At 40.1% G+C, this 24,787-nt stretch overlaps 1 protein-coding gene across 4 annotated transcripts in view; it reads left to right on the top strand.

Annotated features, from left to right (window-relative positions):
- Positions 1-19,478, top strand: part of LOC125302683 (E3 ubiquitin-protein ligase RNF123) — a 120,557-nt gene extending 101,079 nt beyond the window's left edge. For all 4 annotated transcript variants that reach the window (XM_048256013.1, XM_048256012.1, XM_048256014.1 and 1 more), the window contains 3 exons: positions 8,171-8,265; positions 14,164-14,249; positions 17,434-19,478. In XM_048256013.1, the coding sequence (XP_048111970.1) occupies positions 8,171-8,265; positions 14,164-14,249; positions 17,434-17,533 (281 nt within the window). In that variant the 3' untranslated portion in view covers positions 17,534-19,478. The remainder of the gene's footprint in view (positions 1-8,170; positions 8,266-14,163; positions 14,250-17,433) is intronic.
- The last annotated feature ends 5,309 nt before the right edge of the window (positions 19,479-24,787 follow it).

The following is a 24,787-nucleotide window of genomic DNA, read 5'->3' as shown; positions in this document are numbered from 1 at the left end:
CATGAATATTTTATTGGAAAGCCTCACTTACAACCACAACAGTATTTTGTAGCTGATAAGAGCTTCTGTAAACATAAAACAAGGTCATGCAATCCTGAATGCAAAGACATGTACAAAGAGGCTGACAACACATACAGTATGCACACAAACAAAGTTCTCATTCATTTCGTTCCGCCCCCAGAGGTTGACTTTTTCTTCTCATTTTGTATCTTTCTTTTCTGTCTTTCTTTGCGCTTTGCTTAAATTAGAAATGGGAATGGGATAGAAAATCAATGATGTGATACCAATACCTCTGACTTATTTTTATATCAAGTCCTTCTGCTTCAGTGTCTTTGCCAATTCTACTTCCAGAAGATACTAGAATGTAGTAGTCCAATACCATCATATCTTTTTTATTAAGTTTGGGTAGGATTAATGATCCAAGGTTGTATTTTGTGTAAGGCAAAAGGAAAATCATCACAGGTAGATGTCCAGGAAATTGAAAATGATATAATTGCTGTCATCCAGGGATATGCTATTCTGTATTGTGATCATACCTTTTTTGCTACACTGACATTCATTTGCAATGCCTATAAAAAGTATCCAGTTCAGCCGTGCCTACTGGTCGGGGTTCAAACCGGCAACCCTCCGGTTACAAGTCCAGAGCGCTAACCAGTAGGCCACGGCTGCCCCAAAGTGAAAGCACTACAAAGTAATATTAATTAATAAAAAATATATAATGCAAAATAAGCGATTGGATAAGTGGGGTGTGTCTACGGGGAAGCTGGGGTAAATCCTGCCCCCCCTGAGTAATCGTCACACCAGTATCACACACATATGACCTGACAGAGCACAAACTTTAGGTTTCCGATATTACAGTAGATACTAGATACTGTGAAAAACGGTTCGAGAGAAAATTAACAATGAATTTGTATGAAATGTAATCATATTTACATTCTGCACACAGCTCTGCGTCCATCTCCATACCTATTACTCTCAGTGGAATATCTCATGTACTCACTCAACACATGGCAAACCATATATTGAAATAAACTGCAGACCTTACCGAATATGAGGGTATAAAGCATTAATCAATACAATAAGAGAATATAAGGGTATAAAGCATTAATCTATACCATAAGCCATTCTCGAGTATTCCGGGTTTGAAATTGGAACACATTTCTACATGGTCTTTCTGATCGGTGCCCCTCAAAATAATGAACTTCCTCTCCATATCAAAGAATAAACAGTTAGTCCTGACATGCACAACAAAAGCATCAACTGTGCTTTTGGCTACTGTACATGACATCTGCACATGTGGAAGCACAGCTTAGCCTGGTTCATTCTATCAGTTGGCTAGTCTTGTAGTTTCACAGTGGAGTTTGCAAATTTTGTCAGCAGGGAGTGTTAACTTGTTGGACACTCATTTAAGTGACACAATCAGTTTCTATTTCGCTAGCTTGCTAACTTTCATCTATCCCTAATGCTATCCTAAAGTGGCTCATTAAAAAGCAAGCAGCACAGCACCTTCAAACCCCATGGTGTGCATGTCTCCCTTTTCTATTGCATCGATACCATGTCACTCATAAAGCAACTGTGTTTGACTGTGGGCCTGAAATCAATAATTCGTGTCATATCATTAAGCTATTAATTTACAAATAAAATAACAACATCAGAGAAACTTACCACTACTGCCTGACTACTGTGTTCTAGTTCATCATATGAAAATATTGTCCTCCACTTGTTTAGGTTTTTGAACATTTATTTTAACTAATTACATAGAAAACATAATGAATTGCATCCACATATTCTTATCCATTATGCACTATGTTCCACTAGCCTAAAACCTAGAGACTGAAGCCTAATTACTCTCACGTTCTTAGGCGGGGATCACACTGGAAACAACCAAGCGGCAGCGGTAAGCGTAACACAATGCTCCATAACAAGTTCTATCTTGTTCAAAACTGACAATTGAATACGCTCGGGTTGCGCTTTGAAAGTTTAACCAAGTTCAACGCTCAGCTTGTTCAATGCTAGCGTTATGCTAGCACTGCCAACGTTCCTCTGCCAAACTATAGGGAACAATAGGAACAATAGGAAACCTGCTGCTTGCCACTAGTCAGTGTGATCCCTGTTAGGCACTAAATTTGACATACACACCATAGCCTAATTACTCAGAATGGTGGTCCCTCGTTCATAATCTGTTGAAAACCCCTGCTCTAGTAGATTAAATATGATGCAGTGAAGTAAAGGGCATCCATAGAGGAGGCCCAAGGTCTAACAAGAACCAAGGAGCAGGACCGGAGCGCACAACGCTTTAAGTGATTTTTATTAGCCTAGTGCAAACCGACTAACGTTTTGGCGCCCATGCATCTTCTTCAGAGTCCATATTTGCATCAATTTAGGGAAGTTTCCTATGTTTCCTAATGGTTGCCCCTGCAGTGGAAGAAATACAAATCATAAAGTGCCCTCTTAGACATCACTGTGGCGCTATGAAGTGCCCTTGCAATGGAAAGGAACAAATCCCAGTAAAATGAGATGTAGTGCCCTACAATATTCCTTACCATATGCCCCCAAACCAGTTTTTCCCAAAGTCAGTGCCATGACATTTTTTCTGTATTTCTGCAAGAGGCAGATCAGTTAGGCTAATATCTAGCTGACATGTTGGTGTTCTCATTTGCACTGTCCATATTTTCATGTTCAATGGGCACTTTAGGCCAGGGCATTCAGTGTTACATGAATAACACGAGCAGTCATGTCACTGCACACCCTCACCCCTATCTCATAACGGACAAAAAGTGAGACCAACCCAAGATATGGATCCTGATCTGTCTAAATGTAGGAGGACTGTGATGCAGGGTCTCTCACACGGGTTACGTGATATGTCTTAATTGGGCCCCTCAATCATATGCCATGGGCTATGTTATTCACCCCTGGTATCTGATTGAGGCCCCTAAGTTTAATAACACAGTTCATGCTGTGATGTGATAATCATGCTTTGTAATTGGCATATTTTGTTCACAGCAAGGTTATGTCATATTTCCACAAAACCCTCCAGAAGTCATCATTTAAGGGCTTGTTATGACATGGCCCTTTGGTTTTTCACCCCTGCCCTTTTTTGTGCACGCCACTGTGTCTACATTATTATAATTACAACTATGGGGGTGCTCGTAGTTATTCCCACCTCAAATTGATCATTTTAGACAGCTATCATTAAATGGGAGTTGTCCAAAAGGTGGTGAATAGTTGTCATGCCGTGGGAAAACCCTGATCCTTAATATCTGTACAAGTGTGTGGAAGGATGTCGAGATAACAGGTGCAGCAACCTTCCAACTGGCATTCTCAGTAGAATCTCCTACCCGTTAGTCAAAGACCTTTTCTAGTCAAAGGCCTTTTCTTAGAAAAAATACAGGTTTTGTCCTTGACAATTAAAAAAAATATCACTGCATATGAAACCGAGCATGTGTGATTGGGCCCATCTGTTCCTTCCCAGACAGCAGATGAAGCAGCCTTGGGTTATAGAAAGAAGCTGTAATAAGTATGGGACATTCTACCAGCCCCATGAGACTATAGGCCTTTTCAGACAGAGATCACGCTAAATTTGCGGGAAGAGAGGACGTCTTTTTGCCGTCTTTTTGTGTCTGAAAGCGAGTATATCAGCTATAGTAAATTAAATTGTGACGTGCAACAGAGGGCGTGTAGAGTGATAGTCGTAGCAGGCCTTATGTGCGTGGGCCTTTAGATACAGCAGGTGTGTGATTTCAAAAACCATGGCGGGAGAACCGACTGCACTTTGGTCAGCTTGCATTTGCTTTGCTGTTGCTGTTAGAATGTTAAATTCTTGCAATAGATGTCTTCAGACAATAAAACGTAATTTGGAAGGGAAATTGAAGAGAAGAGTTGCCTCTTGCGTTGGCCGTACAATGTACTGTGCATACAATGTATTCATGAAATAATTCAATATTACAACAATAAAAATAGCTTGTGTACTGTCTTAATTGAAACATGCTTCGCGCACAAATGATAGCCTAGGGCAAAGAGAATGGATATCTCAACATAAGGATACATTAGACGATGATGATTAGTGTAAACTTTGTCACATGGCGTAATAACCAGTTCATTAAAAACGCAACGTTCCATTCAGTCATAAATCATTCAAGCGTAGGCCAGGCCTAGTGCTCGTCATGAAAAGAAAACAGCAGCTTAATATTTTTCAGGTGTTTAACAGTAGACCTAGGCGCACTGTTAGCAGTTATGCCGAAGGCAGTGAGATTATTAGGCATTGCATCCTGTCACTCAACATCGCCGTTCGGTTTATAAGATTCAGTTAATGCGTGTATGGATCGTCTCAAAGTTTGGGACAACCAAATAGCAGTGTAGGCAAAGCAAATACTAATTGTTAGGATACCATAGCTGTCTTTTCTCTAGGCCTGGGCCTATCGGAAATTGCGACATAAGCACATTGGTTTCTTTTTTCTTTTCTTTCTTGTTCGCGTGTTGGGTAGTGAAGCGATAATGCATTTAAAGCAGTACATCATGTGAGCCAGAGCCGATATGGCCAGAACTGCTGCTCTGTAAAGGTATTTCTGTCCCACCCAAATTTGCTGAACTACTTGCGAAGTAGCCTATTCATCACAGACATCACATGTATCACACGAAAGAGCTTTTTCTCAGCCTTTAAACGATGTTAGTGGTTAGTTGTTGTGGTAGGCTAAACGGTTCGCGAGAAAAGTAACTTTAATTTAATCATATTTTTTGCGCCCGTCTCCCTACCCATTCATCTTGGTGGAATACTTCGCGAACTTTCCCTCAACACATGACAAACCATATATCAGAATAAACAGCAGACCTTACTGAACATAAAAGTGTAAAGCATTCCCCTGCACAGTTAGCCATTCCAGAGTAATCCGGTTTTAAATTTGCAGCAATGTCTTTATGCATGTCTCCAACTTTGCGGTTCCTAATGTGTTTAAATTGTTCAATAAGTCTACATGATTTTATAACAGGCCAAATACAAAATAAATGTTACAAATATCGCCTAGATATCTGTAAGCATTACAATCAGAGGATATACATATAGGGCAGACAGACGCTCATGAGTTCATGCAATTGTTTTATCGCTGGATTTTAGGATAGCCTATTATGGATTGCATTCCAAGCTACAGTCAACTCTAGCAGGCATTGAATGACAGGAGACTTTGTGAATTTATAGATTGACATACTGTGCTGTCTCTGCTATTGCTGCTTTTAATCAGTTAGATTTATTTGCAACCTCCTGTGGTGGGCTGGACATAGCATTGAAATGCCCGCCCAGATTCCCCCCTCCGCCTTGACCCATTCACACTGGTGGCGGAACGAAAAACTTCGGCAAAATGTCTAGGGGCTTGGTAGTAAATTTGGCGAGACACTTTGTCCCGCTGTTCCGCCTCGGTTTATGTGAAAGGGACAGTCGTTCCGCGATTCTGGTACATAAAATCGCGGCGATTTTGCCAGTGTGAAAGGGCCTTATGTACCTAGGGCTGCGTCCTCCTAACTGATGCAACAGACTTGGAGTTGTCATCAGCAATTTTCTGTTAGTGATTTATGAAACAGCACAAGTAAGATGAAATGTATAAAACTGAAAAATATATGTAATAATTATCACTAGTTTTTTTTCATGTCGAGTAGAAACATGGTTGGATGTTGTGCTATGCTGATGCCCTTGGTATCTGGGCCTCTGGCCAGCAAGATCCTTGTGTAGGCCTGACACTGCTCCCAGATTGATGGAAATCCTTTATCCAGAAAAAGCCACTTTATGATCTACCCATTGCAAGATTTACTCACACATCTTCTGCTTCTTGTGGCTCTGATCGACAAGCAGTATCGCTTGCTGTAACTGTGATGAGTGCCAATGTCAAGGGAAATTTGGTGGCTCTGAGACTAGACAGGCGTGAAATTAGACAGGGAATGAGAGCTGGAGGAATTGAGAGAAGAGGATGAGAGCTGGGTGGCTAGTGTTAGCTGAGGAGCTCCTCTCAGGGAGTGCTAATTATCAGCCTGCTTCTCCCAGCCCAGCAGCATGATGATGAGCTTTAACAGAAGGCCATCTATCCCTGTGGCAACGCCAAGCCAATTATCAAGCCTCTACTGCCAGCTTTAAGGAAGCTGTGTGAGAAGGACATAGTCATCTTAAATGTAATTCAAGGAAGACTTTCACACAAAGTTCCATCTCCTGTGTTTATTGTTGTACTAATTGTTGATGAGATGCTTTTAAGTTTACATCATGAATATGCCAGCTCAGTCATTAGCCTATATTCCTGTCTGTGAGCAAAAGTAGATAGATAGATAGATAGATAGATAGATAGATAGATAGATACTTTATTGATCCCCAGGGGAAATTCAAGGTCTCAGTAGCATACAGACAACACACACACATTCACTAACAGCAGAAAAAGTAATTAAAAGTATATAATATAAAAACACAACTACAACTACAGTAGAAGATAAAGAATATACTAAAATACAAATTATACTAACTAACACTTCTAAATCTAAATAAATTCTAAGAACAGCATCCACATAGTGGTGATTAATCAATCAAGAGGCGCTTGCAATGACTGAGGCAGGGACTGAGCCTGTGATTCTCTGTGCATAGTAAGGTAAGGTGCTCTGTGTGAGTGAGTGTCATGGTGATAGTGCAATGGTGATAGTGGTCATGGTGATAGTGCAAATGAGTAAGTCCAACAGTGCAACAGTGCAAGAATAGAGTCTATATATCTATATATATATAACTATTTTAAGAAAAGGTATAAGTGTGGCCACAGTTCGGCTATGGCATGGAGGGAGGGGTTATGCAAATGTGCTAATGTGCTAATATAGCACGCAAACAGTGAGGCATAAAGACAGTGGTAAAAAGTGGCAAGTGGACAGACAGTATCCAAACATGGAGGGGGTGAAGAGGCAGACAGACTATGCAGAGAAGTCTATCTCTCCTCTTCCCTTAAGTGAAGCATTGAACAGTTCAATGGCCCTGGGGACAAATGACTTCCTCAGTATGTCTGTTGTGCAAGGCAGTGAGCAAAGTCTCCAGCTGATCAGGCTCTTCTGCTTAACAATAGTGCTGTGGAATGGGTGACACTCATTGTCCAAGATGTTGATCAGTTTGTTCAGGGGCCTTTTGTCAGATAGTGAAGTGATGCACTCCAGTTCAGCTCCCACTACAGAGCCAGCTTTCCTTACCAGCCTGTCAATTCGCCCAGCATCCTTCTTCTTTGTGCTTCCCCCCCAGCATACCACTGCATAGAAGAGGACGCTGGCAACAACAGACTGGTAGAACATCCTGAGGAGCTTGCTGCACACATTGAAGGACCGCAGCCTCCTCAGGAAGTACAGCCTGCTCTGCCCTTTCTTGTAGAGTGCGTCAGTGTTGGCTGACCAGTCCAGTTTATTGTCCAGGTGGAGACCCAAATACTTGTAGGTGCTTACCACCTCCACATTGACCCCATCAATGGAGACTGGTAGCAGAGTGTGCTTGGACCTGCGGACATCCACCACCATCTCCTTGGTCTTTGAAGTGTTGAGTTGAAGATGATTGAGATTGCACAAAGTCCTCCACCAGGCTCCTGTACTCCTCCTCTTGCTCGTCCCTGATACACCCCACAATTGCAGTATCGTCAGAAAACTTCTGCATGTGGCATGACTCGGTGTTGTAGCAGAAGTCAGATGTGTACAGGGTGAACAGGACTGGAGAGAGCACAGTTCCCTGTGGCTCGGTGCTGCTGATCACAGTGTCAGAGAGACAGTTCTTCAGTCTGACGAACTGTGGTGCATTCGGTCAGGTAATCTGCAATCCAGGTTACCAGGTGGCGTCCACACCCATCTGCAAAGAGCTTGTCTCCCAGTCTGAGGGGTTGGATGGTGTTAAAAGCACTTGAGAAATCAAAGAACATGATTCTCACAGCACTTTTCCCCTTGTCTAGGTGAGAATGTGTCCTGTGTAGAAGATAAGTGATGGCATCGTCCACGCCCACTTTCTCCTGGTATGCAAACTGTAACGGGTCTAGTGCATGGCGTACCTGGGGTCTGAGCATACCTAAGACCAGTCGCTCCATTGTTTTCAGTCGCTCTATTGTTTTCATCACATGTGATGTAAGAGTCTTGTGATTTGGCCATCTCTTGTTTAAACCTGTGTTTTGTGTGTTTAATTTTCTAGATGCTGATTACATCAGTGCAGAGGAGGAACAGAAGGTGGAACAGATGTTGGCCTTTCTGACAGAGGAATCTAAGCAGGCAGCAGCCTGTACAGCAGTGAGTACAGTGTCACTTAATTTTATCCTCTCAGTCCCAGACAGGTGTGTCTAAGGACTAACACTCAGATGGCTTACTTCTGTCAGTACACTTTAAAGCCCTGTGTGCTTATTCACGTATAGTGTCGCCTCAAATCGAACACCAACTCTGCTGTTATAGACAGACAAATCTTAGGTGTTCCAATCACACACAAGAAATGATGGAGGGCTGCTTGTGGAGGAGGCAGTTTGGTGGTCTGGGGATTGCTTTGGTGGTGGTGGTGAAATGGGTGATTTTGAATAGGATAAAATCTTGAAGGAAGACTATAACTCCATTTTGCATTGTCATGCCATACCCTGTTGATGGTGATTGATTGAAGCCAATGCCCTCCTAAAAGAGGACAGTAACCCAAAAGCACAGCTCCAAACTATGCAAGAACTATGAAGAGGCAGTTAGCTGTCATTCTGTCTGTAATAGAGTGGAAGGGACATTTCTAAGTGTCCCCAAACTCTTTAATGGTAATGTGTACAGTTTCACAGAATTTATCTACAGCCCTATAATGATTCATCTGATTCAGGCTCTTATATCTGTGTGGTGGATCACAGTATTTTTTACTATGGTTTTCCACCAGGAAGGTTATAAAACTATATTGTCCTGTGTTATATGGCTTGTTCTTCACTTGACCTCGATCTGGTGAATCTCAGCTAGAAGCAACTGTCTAATGAACTCCCCTGGGATGGTGGAAATGGAGTAGAGTGTTTCTGAAGGCTGTGTGCCTAACAGGGGAGTTTGTGAGGATCTGTAGTTTTGGTTTGCAGTGACAGTAGTAATCCATTGCATACATTATTCAAAACAGCTCAATGTGATGAAAATACAATATAAAAGATAGGGGTCAAACTGAATAGCTATTTGCATTCATGCACTCCTACTGTAGGACAGCTAACATACCCCAAAGCTTTTGTGGGGCAGGTAATACTCATAAGTTTGTGTCTTCTGAACCACTCATACCAAAGGGAATTCTGATATGTGCTGATAATTACACTCACAACTTTTTTGGTTCGAGCGCAAATTCAAATTATGTTCTGAAAGTATTTAAACTCTTAGTGTTCAAACTAAATTGTCATAATTAAAAGATTTAATATAATATTGAATTGTAAACATGCCATTGCAAATTATTACAATGCAGGCATGCTTCACCAAAAATCTGTCCAGTACAACATTTTCATTGGTCGCTCCAGTACACCTAAAATTCTGCTGGTGTGCATGCATAAGTATGCAGCATTATTTTTTTTCCCTACACAGTGAAGGCAACGCATGTTTCTCTGTCTGTAAGAGGACATCTTAGTATAACTGATTCCATAGCAAAGACAATTCTGTGAGAACCCCCTAAAAATCTATGGTTTTGTGCAGGAGACATGTCCAGAACTCCCCTAGGGGTCCCCAAACCATTTGCTTGCTTGGGGCGTTGTAGCACGGTGGCCTTGAGTTACCTGTTAGCCATCAACCGTATCTCAGGTGACCTGAAGGGAGGAGTGTACTTGATTGGCTGTTGAATTAATATATTACTAATATATTGTCTTTCAGCAGGGTTGAGGATTGCACCTTTAAATTATTACACTATCTTTGTAGTTATACACACGTCTGGTTGTGAACACACATTGGAGTAATCATATTGTGTCCTTCGGATTTGGATAAGATTTGTAGGATTTGATTTTGTTTATTTGAATTCATGTGATTCTGTGCACTAGTGATGCAGATGCAAGTGACAGGGCTGTGAGGAAAAAGGGTGGTAGTCAGAGGGCCATTACTAAATCACAGGGATGCTCTGGGGGTCTCAAATTACTAGTAATTGTTTGTCAGCCTGACCTTTTCTGTCTGCTAAGCTGAAAGTACAGTCTTTGTGTGTACACAACTTCACTGCCACAATCACTGTTGCTTTATGTTCTCTAATGCTTTTTCTATATCTGCTCTGTGACGTTTGGAGTTGTGTAGTCTCTAGTGCTGTTAAAAGAGGTGCCTTGTTTGTATTTTTGTGAGCAAAAATGGTGCAATTTCCACTATAGACATGTGCTCTTATTTCCTTCATGTTATGGAATGACTAATATTTTTGTAGTTATTGTGGTTCCTAGACAGCGTTCCGGAAAGTTGTTCACTATTTCCACCCGTTTTGACCCTGCAGATAAAACCTTTTTTTGCAGAGCTAGTCTTGCCTTGAGAAGAGTTGCCATTGTTCTCTCCACAACAAATGTGTTACATGTGCTGCACTGACACATATCTACCAGACTTCACATGAAACACATAAATCAGATTTACAGTACAGTTTGTTCTCGCTGAGGATGGGGTCCCCCACAATGTTTGCACTGCACTGTAACTGGCTAACAGTTACCTTTTAGAGTACAAGCTCCTGAGTTCCTGTATGTCCTTCATTCAGTTATATAATTGCAATCTATTTTAGACTGTTACATGAAACCCAATGATATGGTAGACTTTGTATTCATTCATTTGCAAACAATGGCAATGCGGTATTGAGCTCTTCCTGGTACCACAGTGCCATGCCTGAAGCCCTCTGATACTTTTTGACTCCTGGTAAATATCATTCAGCCCAAAGGTTCTTAGGCTCTTATCTCCAGAAATGTCACCTGTCAGCTGTGGAATCTCTAGGAAGTAGGGCTGCAGCTATCGATTCTTTTTGGAATCGAGTATTTTAGCGATTATTTCATTGATTAATCGAGTAATCGGATAAAAAATAATTTTGCGTTATTAAGTGCAATTTATTAATATGCACAACACGTCATGCTGTAAACTAGCCCTAGTCACTTCAAAGTAATTTAATACTGTATATCTGTTTTTTGTAGATTTGTGCATCTGCAGCATACCATTACTACCAAATAACTGCCGTTTTTACAGTGCAGTTATACTACAATACAATGCAGTAGGCTACTTTAGTATTTTTCATATCCAAAATACTGCATTATCTGCAGTAAAGGACAGTAGGCTATATTTAGTACAATGCCGTTTTTTTGTGTCCTAAATACTGTATTTCCTGCATAAGAACTGCAGATATTTTCTCCAAAACTGCAGTTTTGATACTCAGAAAGCTGCAGTTTTGACACTTGAATTAATGCAGTTTTTATGTAAGGGCTATAATAATTATGTCTGGGGTAGGTGATAGGTGAGGTGGCCTAACCTATGTGTTTGCGCGTGTGCGCACATGAGAGATTTTCCCTTGCAATTTTACATGAATTAGTTTACTACTTAAAATTTCCACAACATATATCAACTCACGACATTAGGCTACAGCCGCTACAAATACTGTACGTTCTAACTAGCTAATAAATTAAATCAGCTAACATCAATGTTTACGTTGTCTTGTGTCGGCTACGCTTGGTGACCTGGTGTTAACAACTGGATGCTTTCGTCTCAGAAGTTGAATCATCGTTGACGTGCTGTTGTGGTACGCCAGTTCTGCTTTGAAGTGGACACATTGCACCTTGTCTTTTCTACGTTTGAAATAATCCCAAAACTTTGGACATTCTCTGCCTTTTACAGTTTCTTGGCTCTCTGTCATCTCGCCAACTTAATTCTGAAAGTGGTGTGCGTGTCAGTAATAACAGTCCATGTGAAGCAATAATCCTGAGCTGAGCAGGCCACATAACACCAGTGATGGGAATTAAAAGAAGCTTCGAGGCAGATAATTTTCCTCAATATTTTTTTTTGTTTCAGCCCTACTAGGAAGCTAAGTATCTTTGTGGTACTCTCCTGCTGTGGAAAGCTTCTGAGTGCCCTCTGTTGCCAGAAAGTAGTTTTGAGAGCCATAAGAAAGACTGAAGAGTGAGAGTATGTCAGGGAGTGGTTTACACAGCAGTCTCCTCAAAGCTGCTGGTGCATTAATGGGAGTGGACAGACAGTAGCATTAGCCAGCAAGTGCAACAATCTGTGCACTGCAGTCAGAGGTGGAATAAACTGATAGATTGATGCACAAAGAAAGTCTGCAGCAGTTCCAGAGGGAGTTTGAAAAGATGGAATGAGCCCAGCTTGTCTATTTGCAGATAAAGCAACAGATAAAATAGAGTTACGATATAATGATTCACCACTTTTACAACATTATACATGATCAGGATGCTAAAAGAGGGAATTAAGTACATAGCATATCTAATGTAAATGTTATTTGAAGAAAAGTAAGTAATAAATAAGTAAGAAATATAGGTATGGGAATTTGGCATCAAATAACTTTTGACTGCATGCATGATATGATTTTATAATGTATAATGTCAAATGGCATCATTATGAGTTACTCAGTGTTAACCTTACTCTTTCTTACTGTTTCTGTCTAGTTTGACATCTGTAACACAGTGGAAGGATTTCTTGATTTCGCTGGCCACTTCTTGACTCATTCCTCTGAGAATAACTAAACTTAACAAAACATTAACATGACACTTTGGCAATATACTTTGTGATTAATTGTTTTGCTTTGGTTATGCAAAAAATGTAATGCCAAGAAACTTCACACATTGGTATTCAAATTGTTCATTATAATCCTGTCGTAAAAGGTCTCATTAAATTGCATATCAGATCTCCCTGTTCCAGGAGACTTGTGCCAGACCGTTACCATCATTAATAACACACATGAAGGTCACTGACCACACAAATGAAATGGTCTTTGGAAATGGTTAATTACACCATATGAGTTCCCTAAAGAAGCACTACCTCGAAGAAAGTCATTTTGTAACAAAAATTAGTCTATTCCAGATAAGTATGCAATAGAACAATTGCACAGTTCTGTATCAGATAAATTATTAGCATTGGACCTTGGCAATGCTTGCGCATGAAGGTTGCTTTGTTGATCTTTTCGTTTTGGTTCTTTGGTTGGGCATTTAGGCTAATGGCAATCCATGAAGATCGTCCATTATGAATCCTGGGGTACAACCTGTGTTTGCTACTGCCGCAAGCCAAATGTGCATTGTTGTTGCATCATGTTGTGTAATGGTAAGTAGGCTTAGTTGTTGGTTGGCCAGAGGGAATTCCTATATCTACAGCACAAGGGATTTAACACCACTCCTGTGTCTGAAATGACCACCTTCTTAACATCAAATGGCTATTTTGATCACTTTCAGTCAGGTTTCTGTGCCCACAGCACTGTTCACTGTGCCCACATTTCAAGTTCAGCTTTAGGCATGTTCTCCAAGGGGAGGTTTACTTGGAAGATTTACAAGCCAATCCAACCAATTTAAGGTGGACATGAAGTGTGTTCATATGCACATGATGTTACACTGATTTTCAGATTCATGAAGAGAATGTGTATAATTTGTGTGGTATTTGATAACTGACAAATCCCCTGTACACAAAGAATGTACACATAGATTTATGGCAAGTTGTACTCAAAGATTGATACATGTGGCCCTCAATATTTTGATAAAGGGTACAATCCTCCTTAGCACTAAAACTAACACCAAAGTTTTGGAGTGTCATGGAGCTTGTAAGGGATGCTTGTAATATCACTAACCAGCTGCCCTTGTCACTCAGTTATTTCTGACTTTTTTTTTCACCATTCCATGTTACGTATGTCTTCGAAATAACATTGACATCAACATTGTTTTAATGTATTTTCTTTTTTTCTTTATGTATGTATTTAGATAACAATTTTATCCACAGCGTCTTGCAGAGACCAGTTGTTACCACTTGTGGATACTACCACCACCACCACCACCACCATCATCACCTGTAAATTGCAGTCATTTCAATATGATATTTATGAACTGTTGTGTCAACCCACAGAGACAAATTTTACAAGTTGTTGCCTTTTGACGCACAGAGTATGGTTCGGGGATTGAGATAGCTTCACAGTATGCCACTTTCTCATCTATTCCAATAAGTGTGTTCCAGTTGTAATGTTGTGCTTTTGATTGTGTGGTCCCACAGCCCACTAGCGAGGAGGACCTGTGTCCCATCTGCTATGCACACTCAATCTCTGCCATCTTCAAGCCCTGCTCACACAAGTCTTGCAAGTGAGTACACACACACACACTCACGCATACATACAGATATATCTATATGTGAGTATTCCAACCCCACTGCTTTTGTGTTTGTGTTTGACTAATTCTAATTTAATGGATATAAAATATCACTCTGCTCCAAAGATGTTGGAATGGATACGGATAGTTGGAAGTTGGAACTACTCAGATAAAGTTACCTTGGCCTTTGGAATTAAAATAGCCCCACATCATCACATACCCTTCACCATACCTAGAGATTGGCATGGGTGTTATTTCAGTTAGCCTATTAGCTGGTTTGATGCTCATTGAGCTCAATGCAAATCAAACCAGCTAATAGGCTAACTAATAACACCATGCCATCTCTAGGTATGGTGAAGGGTATAATGAAAATATTTTAATTCAAAAGGCCAAGGAAAACTTTATCAGGATGCACAGTATTCTGGATCCATGAAATAACTGGCCTTCAAAAATAAAAATCTGCCTGTCTCTATGGGAATTTAACATAGGGGTGGGAATACTTATGACCCCTGTATTTTAAGGAAGAACATTTATTTATTTATGATACATCATTCATTCACTAAGAAAATTGGTGTCCTTAAAGGTTAGATTTTTCCTCATTTATCACTTAAGGCATTAAGATCAATTTCCAAAAGATGATTTTATATTCCTCTTTTCAGTCAACTTTAGCATGGGTGCCAATACTTTTGGCCATCACTGTAACTGCATGAAACTAGTGTTAATTTCGTCAGACGAGACTAGAGAAAAAATGTTCGTCAACAACCTTTTTTTCCATGACTAAGACGAGACGATGACAAGACTGCACTAATGTCCTGAAACACTGACTAAGACTATCTTAAGATGCATTATTGTTGACAAAAAAGACGAGACTAAAATGTTTTGCATGAAATAAAAACTAAGATAAAATCTCTCTTCATTTTCGTCTAAAAAATGAGAAGCCAGAATAGCTGTTACGTTTTCACATTTTTTATTCCGAATGAGTTCATGGTTCATGCGCAGCAGCTTTCCTCTAGGCTAGTCTACGTGCTGTTGCTGCAACTAGACATTCTCTGCTGCAACCCTGTACAAAACTACATGGAACAAGAACACCAGAGATTTCTGCCAGAGTTAGCAAGCTAACAACCTAGGCTTTATGCCACAATGCTACATACCCAGAAGTTGAAGCTTCTCTCATACATATACAAATTGACATCCCCAGAATGTCCATACGAAAAATTGAATTTACATACAAGTTGGTTCAATATTGCAAACAACTCATCTATATTATATTTTACCACGCCTGCTTTCGTGGACCACTTGGGATAGCTTGCGGACCACCAGTGCTCCCCGGACCACACTTTGTGAAACACTGGTCTACGAAGATCATGACATTGGTCCAGTCAAATCTTTTATTGTCTATGGTCAAATCCCAGCCGAGCTATAACTGTAGCTCGACTTACCTGTGCATGTAAACATACTGACTGAATGAAATAATTTGTTATAAAAAAAGACTAAGATAGCTTTAGTTTTCTTTTGACTAAAACAAGACTAAAATGACGAGACTTTTAGTTGACTAAAACTTGACTAACAAAAATGATATTTGAATGACTAAATATGACAAAGACTAAAAAGGACATTTCGTCACAAGACTAAGACTAAGACTAAATTAAAAATAGGTGACAAAATTAACACTACATGAAACACAAAATCAGTTTGATGACTTTGTTTTCCATTAGAACGTCCCAACTAGGGATGTAACGATTACTGGTATAATGGTAAACCGCGATAAAAATGTTGATGATAACAATTACTGTTTTCTTTTCAAATATCATGATTATCACGGTTGATTACCGCGGTGTGGAAACCGTGTGTTTAATCCTTCCCAGCTTAATCCGAACCTGCTTTTGACATACAGTAGGCCTGGCACAATGAAACAGAACTAGTACCCTACTGATTCTGTTGTACACCTGATTTTAAAAGGCAGAACATTTTTACCACAAAATGTGCACTGTATCATGTAGCCACTCTGCGTCTTTTTATGTTTGCGTCCACATGAAATCCATTCCACTTATGTTATCAGGAGAATACAGTAAAGTTTTATTTTGAACGCTAACTTTGGTCTCATTCATTAGATCCAAATAACAGAAATAGCAAACTCCAAGTTATGGTAGGGTAAGTTAAGATATAAGCACATATCAACAATTAAACATGACCAAGAAAAAAGTGAACGGGACACTTTTTGAAACTATTTCAGCTTATGTAGACCTATCAGTGCTTTCTGAATATATTGAACACACTTTTAGAAATACCGTGATAATACCGAAAACCGTGAGGATTTTGGTCACTATAACCGTGAGGTTAAATTTTCATACCGTTACATCCCTAGTCCCAACTGGATGCAAGAAAAGCAGTATGTGCAGCGCGATACAATGCAGTGTTTTGTGTTTTATCGGACGCCCTGTTTCTATTTTCTTCAGCTGTTCTGCTATTTTGAATGAGAAACATGACACAATAGAAAGGCATATTTAATGGATTCAGTGTGGACAGAGATCATTCAATGCTACTTCACAGTTGGCTCAAATGCAGTTAAGACAAGCTGATAGATTAACTGGCATTAATATTTTGTGAAAGCGGTGTCAATAGATAGATAGATAGATAGATAGATAGATACTTTATTGATCCCCAGGGGAAATTCAAGACATACCGTACAATATACAGTATTTAACCTTTGTTTTGTTAAGCATATACATGTAAGTGCTAACTTAACTGAGACATGACTCACATGGCTACTGAGAATTTCAAGTTAAGAATCGGCCTGCCCTAAGGTGGCCCACAGGTGCAAATGGACTGCATATTAAGAAAACACATGCAAACCGACCAAACACAAGCAACTTCTGGAAACATCTTCATTGAGTTTGACAACACATGCACAACATTTAGAAAACGGATACTTAATACAGATGATGCTTAAAAGTGATGAACATGTCTGCTGTATACATATTATATTAGCAATGTGCAGGGACTATATTCAATCTTAATGGCATTCTGTAGATTAAAAAAAAACAATCTAGAAATGAAAGCATGAATTTGCTGGACTCCCTACTATATGCTGATTGAGTTTGTTTGTAAATGTATTTGGCCCGTGCTCTGTTTTTCTTTTCTCCCCCTAAACACTCTTGCCCTTTCCTTCCTCAATTAGAGCCTGCATCAATCAGCATCTGATGAACAACAAGGACTGCTTCTTTTGCAAGGCTACCATTACAGGTGTGGAGGATTATGTCAAGCCACTGGGGTCTTAGCATCCAGAGAAAAATATGATGCACACATGCATGTGGATACAAACACACACACACACATGCACATATACACATTCACAAAAAACAACAACGGCTTATAGGCACTGACTACACTGCAAAGCACATACCTCCAAAGACCTCATATAACCACTTTCTCATATTCACACCCTTCACAGTCACTTGTAATACACACCCTTCTCGTGAAAAACTCCATCTCTGACAAACTGAAATGATGACCATTTGTGATCTTACCTTCACCTGGGTGGAGGAAATCAAAAACCTCTGTACTGGTAACAGTGTAAACACCTGTGTGCGCCTTTTCCTGTTCTTTCCTTCTCATACCGATGTATAAAGACACCATGTCCGACGGCTGTCTCAATTTACATACTTGATGTAATCACACATCAAGATGGAATAAGTCATTTTAGTTGCTATTAAGGTTCCCCTTGGAATCTATGGATAATAGGTTATGGATGGAAGGTCTTGTAGAGGAAGTGCTGGATTATTTCCAGAAGATACAGCAGTCAGTAGAAGGCTTAACCCTGCTCCACTCAATCAACAGACCTGAGTCTTGTTCTGCCTTCAGTCTGGGGTCATGTTCCCCATCACAGCTCCTGACATCATACAGTCCTTCAATAATCTACTGACTCAACAAAGCACTCTTTCTCAACGAAACACAAACTACGGTCATAAACTGCACATCAAGGGGACGGCTTCAGGAGGAGCACCAAATCTCTCAAATACTTGATCATGTCTGGCCCTCCCACTTCTTGATTGTGGGTCTGAAAAATGGCCTGCCTTTGAAGAACCACAGCTCATTACAGAATTATGTGAATCCACATAGCCCTCACATTCATCAGCGTTTCCAATGTCAATCTTCTTTCATGTTGCACATTTACATGTCATTTGTATCTTCCCAGCTGAAGTGGAGCTGTTGGCTGGTTCCTAATGTGGCTGCTCGGTGCTCATTAATCTTCAGGATTCAATGGTGTTAAATAATGTTTTATGTTCTTTGGGACTTTTTTCTAACTGACCTGAATCGTCATACCCTGGCATGCATTTTAACTGGAATCCAGTAAATTCAGTTTAGGTCTAACATCTATGATCTTAAGTGTACAATTGGATCCAACTGTTGGCTCTCAATACACTGCAAACATCTTTCATATTAGTGATATCAAATGTGTTTGCCAAGGTGTTGCCATTGGCCACACGTGCCCTCCACATGCTTGGTATGGGTGTGGGATGGCAGCCGATTGAAGAGATGTGGAAAGCAGAGGTACACACACAGTGATTCATACGGTGACACACAACACACACATCCATGGACAACATGCAAGCACATTTACATGTACAAATGACCCTGTCTGGCTTTCCTTTGGGATTCTGGGGTAGTGCCAGTCCGTGTTTTTTTCCCCACACCAAATAAACCTTGTGCTCTTCATGAAGACATCCCAGGCTCTGTTCAGCAGAAGACGTATTAGCAAATACACAGATTGATTACAGTTTGACTGTCACTGATGTGCTTTAGTGTAGTATGGCTTGGCATGGGGGCTGCATGAAAATGAATTTGGGAATCCTTTGTATAGTTCATAGTGTGTGTGTGTGTGTGTGTGTGTGTGTATGTGTGTGTGTGCGTGCATGAGTACGATAAAGAGAGAAGGAGAAAAAGCATTTTTTTGAGATGATGAATTGACTTGTTGAGTGGTGGATACTTTTTTATGTGAATTTTGATTTAATCCAGAAAGGGTTCCCAGTCTCAGGCTCCCACCGTGTTTGCTAAGGGAATTTTAGGTTGCACAAAGCAATATATTGACAATGAACTGTTTGTATTGTTTTACTATGTTTACCATTTGTTTGTTTTGAAGGAAAAGGACAGCTTGTTCTTAACTGTTAGTGAGAATGCACATATATTGAAAGTGTAATGGTATTAAATTATTTATCCAAAGCATGCAACGTCCTGTGTTTTTTTATTATTATAATTAATTTATTTAATTTTCACTGTAGTGTTTTTAATGGGACAGACTCATTTGACATTAGATATTCTGAAGCACATTTAGGAAACTCATAATTGCAAAATGAGTCATCCAGTTGTAATAGATGCTCATTGTGGCATGTATGCACATCAGGATTCGATGTAGAGGGGCCCCACTGTAATGCCATGGGACAGATGGACATTAAGAGTGGGAGAGAGAATGGATGTACCTCCATTCTCTGTTGCAATTGATCAGCAGCATAGAAATTGAACCCACAGCCTAGCACACTGGGGACCTTTATAGATTGCCTACTGAAATAGAATGAGGAAAGGCAAGAAGGACAAAGGCAAAGAAAGAGAGGCTACTTCACAGTAGTCTTGCCCTTGACGAGACCTGATTGCACCATATTATGTATTTATAGTAGCATTACAGCGACCTTACTCCATGATCAATATCCACATGTTTGACCTGTCTATGTAATCTGTAGCGGCAACACAAGATGTAGGTTTTAGGAGAATGACTATTACATGCTACTACAGTAATGTTTACTTTGTGTTATTAATAAAAACATATTTTCACTTGATCCTAACCTGATCCTCACACATTAGAGAATATTGTGATCCAATCACCTTTTGGTTTAATTTACTGAGGTGAACGCAACTCTTGATCAAATAAAAGTGAGTAAGCGTCAACTTTAAATGTCCCATACACAAACATCTTGATAAGAAAAATAAAAAACAAAGTGAGACTGCCACCTACTGTTCTACAGAAGATACTTTATGGAATACTTTTTTCCTTCCCCTATCTTTCACACACATTTTGCTGTTAGTTAAGGTCATAATATGGTAAACTAATTCAGATTGATGCACTCACTGAGACACTGGGCATTCCACATCAAGAGATTAACAACAACAACATACTACGTTTATGTAATGCCTTTTAACCTCAAAACGCTTATTAAACATGTTTCTGCACTGAAATGCATTTCTAATAAATAGTTTTTCTATCCTCTCAAAAAGCCTCAAAGTTAGTCACAGTAGAGCGTAGTCTTGTTCTGTTATTCCATCATTTACCTTATTGCCATTCTGGAAGAGTCTCTCTGCTTTCATCAAATAGGCAGTCAGTGAAATGATCCGGTTTGGGACAGTTCATTTCAGGTGCTTTCATTCCACGACAGATTAACAATAGTGTCTGAATCTCAATTTAACATTGCAATAGGTAACAAGCATAGATTTGTCCTGAAACATAATTATCTTAAACACCTGTGGTGTGATTCTGCCTCCCAGGAGCTATTATCAGGCTCTCAGATGTTGGATGCACTTGTGCTTTTTTGTCCATCTATTAAATAACTTGTCATTTAAACAGTCAATTACTGTCTCAAGTGTAAAAGTATTGTGTCCTAAATTGAAGGGTACTAGTCTCTTGAGTAAAGAGCTCTGCATTTCTATAGAGCTGCTGGTATTTGGATTTGAAATTGCATTTCAGTATGCATGCGCTGCTTTCTTTTCATCTGTGGATCCCATCAAACTGATTTTTCTCTTTTCAAATCCCTTTTTATCCAGTATCCATTTAGTGTTTTTTTTAGTCTAAATGGTGTCTTTAGAGCTTGCCTTTGTCATGAAACAAGGGTGAAGTTTGACTCATGTTCTTGCAATTTTACATAGGCATAGAGAGGCCCATTATCAGCAACCACCAGTCCTATGTTTTCTAATCCAAGTTGATTATTTTAATAGGCTAATTGAACATTAAAATAAATTAAAATTAAATTCCTTTTGCAATGATGTTAGTGCAACTAAAAACTGATGTACTGATTGAAGAAGAAATAAAACTGGTCTTCTTTAGTTGAGTATTCTTGTTCTGAGCAATGGAGGCATGTAAGAATTAAATGGTCAGGAAACTTAAGATCCCGTACAACACAGGTATGGGTCCTCAGTAGTTCCTTAAATAGTACCCACAAAACACCAGTGTCAACATCAATAGTGAAGAGACGACTCCAGGATGCTTCCCTTGGGAGAGTTGTGGAGTGAAAGCTGTATCTTAGACTGGCCAATAAAAAGAAAAGATAAAGATGAGTAAAAGAACATAGATGCTTTCTGTAATTGAGAGGCCAGTGCCTCAGTACTCCACCATATTGAGCTGTTTTGGGCACATTACTGTAAGTAGTGCTTATCAAGTCAATCCAACTTGTGGAATGTGCTTCATGAGATAAGGGGTGTAATCTCTTCAGATTACATTGAACAAATTAATAATGAGTTCTATAGAATGCCAAAAGTCAGCAAAGCAGACGGAGGATTTAAATACAGGCCTATATCTCCATATGTATGGGTATAGGCTACATGAGGGTAGAAATGGGATTGGGCTTTAGACAGTTGTTTAAAATACAAATATTCTGCAACTGCAGGAGAAGCCCAGTTAAATAGAATAAAACAAACGGAACTGCAATGAATGCCTTTAAAGGGACACCAGGCAACATTTTCGTGTTAATTACTCATCTTCGTAAGTCGGTATATGGTTAAATGACTCGTTACAGGGCGAATGAAGACTCTCTCGCCCGCCCCTACTGCCTGTAGGAAGAATATCCCGCTTGCAAGTTAAGTGTACCCGCCGACCGAAGCAGGATCAGTTTACAGCACAGAGGCAGGCTAAAGAAACGCTAGAGATTGTTGCAAACGTGTGTATAATGGCAGAGCCGGCGAAGAAGCAGCGAAAACCCTTGACGGAAGACTCAAAGAAAAGGAAAAGAGCTTCAGACCGAGCGAGGGGGAGTTTTGTAGAGAAAAAGCATCAGGCTTGCCTGGTGTCCCTTTAAAGAGAAAAGATAGTACAGCATTGCATTAGGATTGATACTTAGTGTAACCATTTTCACAGCATGCTGATCCAACAGCTCCACTCTTTTTTTGCACCATCCACAGCACATTCCAGTGCACTGCAGTGACTAACCACTGGCTGCAGATAAAACATGTCTGCAGATGTCAGCCTTTGATCCATACATGTTTCAGAGCAATCTATTACATCCGGTGTTATCCGCATTGAAAAGAATTGCTGAAATTTTTATGGCGGAGATTTGTAGTGCAAGTACTGTACATGCATTTCAAATGCATTGAATGCATGTCGATTTGTCTGGAGAAAGTAGCAGAATATCGCAGAGCACATTTGACAGTACAGTTGTACGGTAACTGCTGGTTATCTAAATTCATTATTTCATTCATAATTCCTTATTTAGGTTTTAACCAACCCAAAGGCTTTTTAATGGTTCACTGACAATATGGTGCCTTGGGGTTGTAATGGACCCTATCATCTTTTAGAAGCCACGTCATGTTTCTAAGGGGGTGTGACCGCTGCATTATGTCAGCGCAGCTCTCCGATACTCCCGTCCATTTGCACATTTGGAGTTGGTGGCTGTGGTGAGCTTCTGAGGGGAGAGGATAACGATTAGACTGCACCACTTTGAGCTCAGGCCATCTTAACATATCTCTTTTATGGGAAAGGACTGGCTGACCACATCATAACTGCCTTAACCTCTCAGCTTAGAGTGTGAGAGCGGATTAGTCTTATTGAGACACTATATCATACTGTATGTCTGCTTAAGTGGCTTAGATGTACAGTAGGAGTTCCTGGTAAAGAATCATATAGCTTGTGTTCTTCAATATTTTAAACTGCATACAGATGATTTCACTACTGTTGACTCCTGTGTAGTGTGGTATCATTCATATCAGCCAATGGCCATGGGCACTTTGTTTTATGAACAATTAAAAACTATTATTTTCAACATAGCAACAGTGCCACTATGATGAGCTGAAATCCACCTGGAAGACCTTCTGAAATATGTGCCTAGAAGTTGTCTTCCCACCCGTATCCACTGTTTCAGATCTTAATATCTCATTTGCGGTTGTGGACATTGCAAGATCATGTATGCATTTAAAAAAATAAAAAATGATTGTACCTGCTTATTAAAAGTGAGAAGAAGCCAGGAAGCAGGTTGCTGGCTGGACCCAGTTGCTGATCTTTGTGTAGAACATACTGGATGTCAGGGTGTGGGCTGTCTGGACATTTGCTACAGCCTCCATCTGCCATGCTGGAGTCTACTGGTACATTAAACAAGCCTGATGGATGACTGTTTAATAAAGTCAAAACAAGTCATTGATCCTGGTCAGTTACAGCAAGATCATTAGCTGGCGGGAGGATTGACAGGCTAAGGTCAATGAGACCTGCTGAGTGAGTATTGATGTGTATGTGTCTGCATGTAAAACACTGACTAATTAGGGAAGGCCTCAACATTGGATTCAACTGTCAACTTACTGGTTATTTGACAACTCATTCTTACCATCTTATTGCATTACTGAGCATATAGCATCAGAGTGTCAGTTCCCTGCCTGGAATCTGAAATCTGGTGGGTAGCTTATCATCTCATATTGCTTATGCATAGGCCTACAGCTGTACGGTAACTGCTGGTTATCTAAATTCATTATTTCATTCATAATAGATTATCATCTCATATTGCTTATGCATAGGCCTACAGTCTATTCCTTGTGTGTTTTACCGAAACAATAAAGTTGGTTAGTGACAAATAGGCCTACGCAGAAAGACAAAGAGTTCATACAAAACCCAATTACGCAGCTTTTCAACTGTAACTTCAATAATGTGCTCACAAGCAAAATACTACTGAAGAAGTGACACACACACGGGCTAACACATGTGCCTTAAGAACCAGCAGGGGGTGCTGTGGTGCTTCTGTTGGCAACATTAGTCATCCGTGTGGGAGGTGGACACTGAGCGATTTTCAGACGCCTGCACCAGCCTTGGCCATTCTGTCAGGTCTGCTGTAATCCAGTCCAACCGGAGGTGCTAAAACTGTGTAGCGTTTCCTTTAAAGGCTGTTGGGAATTTGATCCTGTTTATGCGCGAAGCCTTGAAATGTATAGCGTGTGGGAGGAAGCCGAGAACCGCACTCAGCATCACATCTCTTTGCTAGAGAGCTGTTTAGTCCCATCAGTTCTGCAACAGTGCTACATGCTGATAAATGAGAGAGAAAGAAAGAACCCTGCAGCTCGCCTACGTTCGGTAAACATTTACATATAGAGCCATCAGTCTTGGCTGTTCTCTGACTTGACTGTATAACAATACAACATCAATGTTACGTAAAACACTTCTGCAAGAGGGCGTGTTATGTTTTGTTTGGTATCCTGCGTTGTAAGGCAATCAAGTGCCTGTGTTGTTATCGATTTCCCTATATTAATTGGTTCCTGCTAAGCACAAAATAATAATGGAATGCTTGTCATCATAT

Source organism: Alosa alosa, chromosome 10, assembly GCF_017589495.1.
Source record: "Alosa alosa isolate M-15738 ecotype Scorff River chromosome 10, AALO_Geno_1.1, whole genome shotgun sequence".
NCBI classification, from domain to species: Eukaryota; Metazoa; Chordata; class Actinopteri; order Clupeiformes; family Clupeidae; genus Alosa; species Alosa alosa.
Note: the sequence above shows the minus strand (reverse complement) of the source record. Positions and strands in the feature narration are given on the sequence as shown.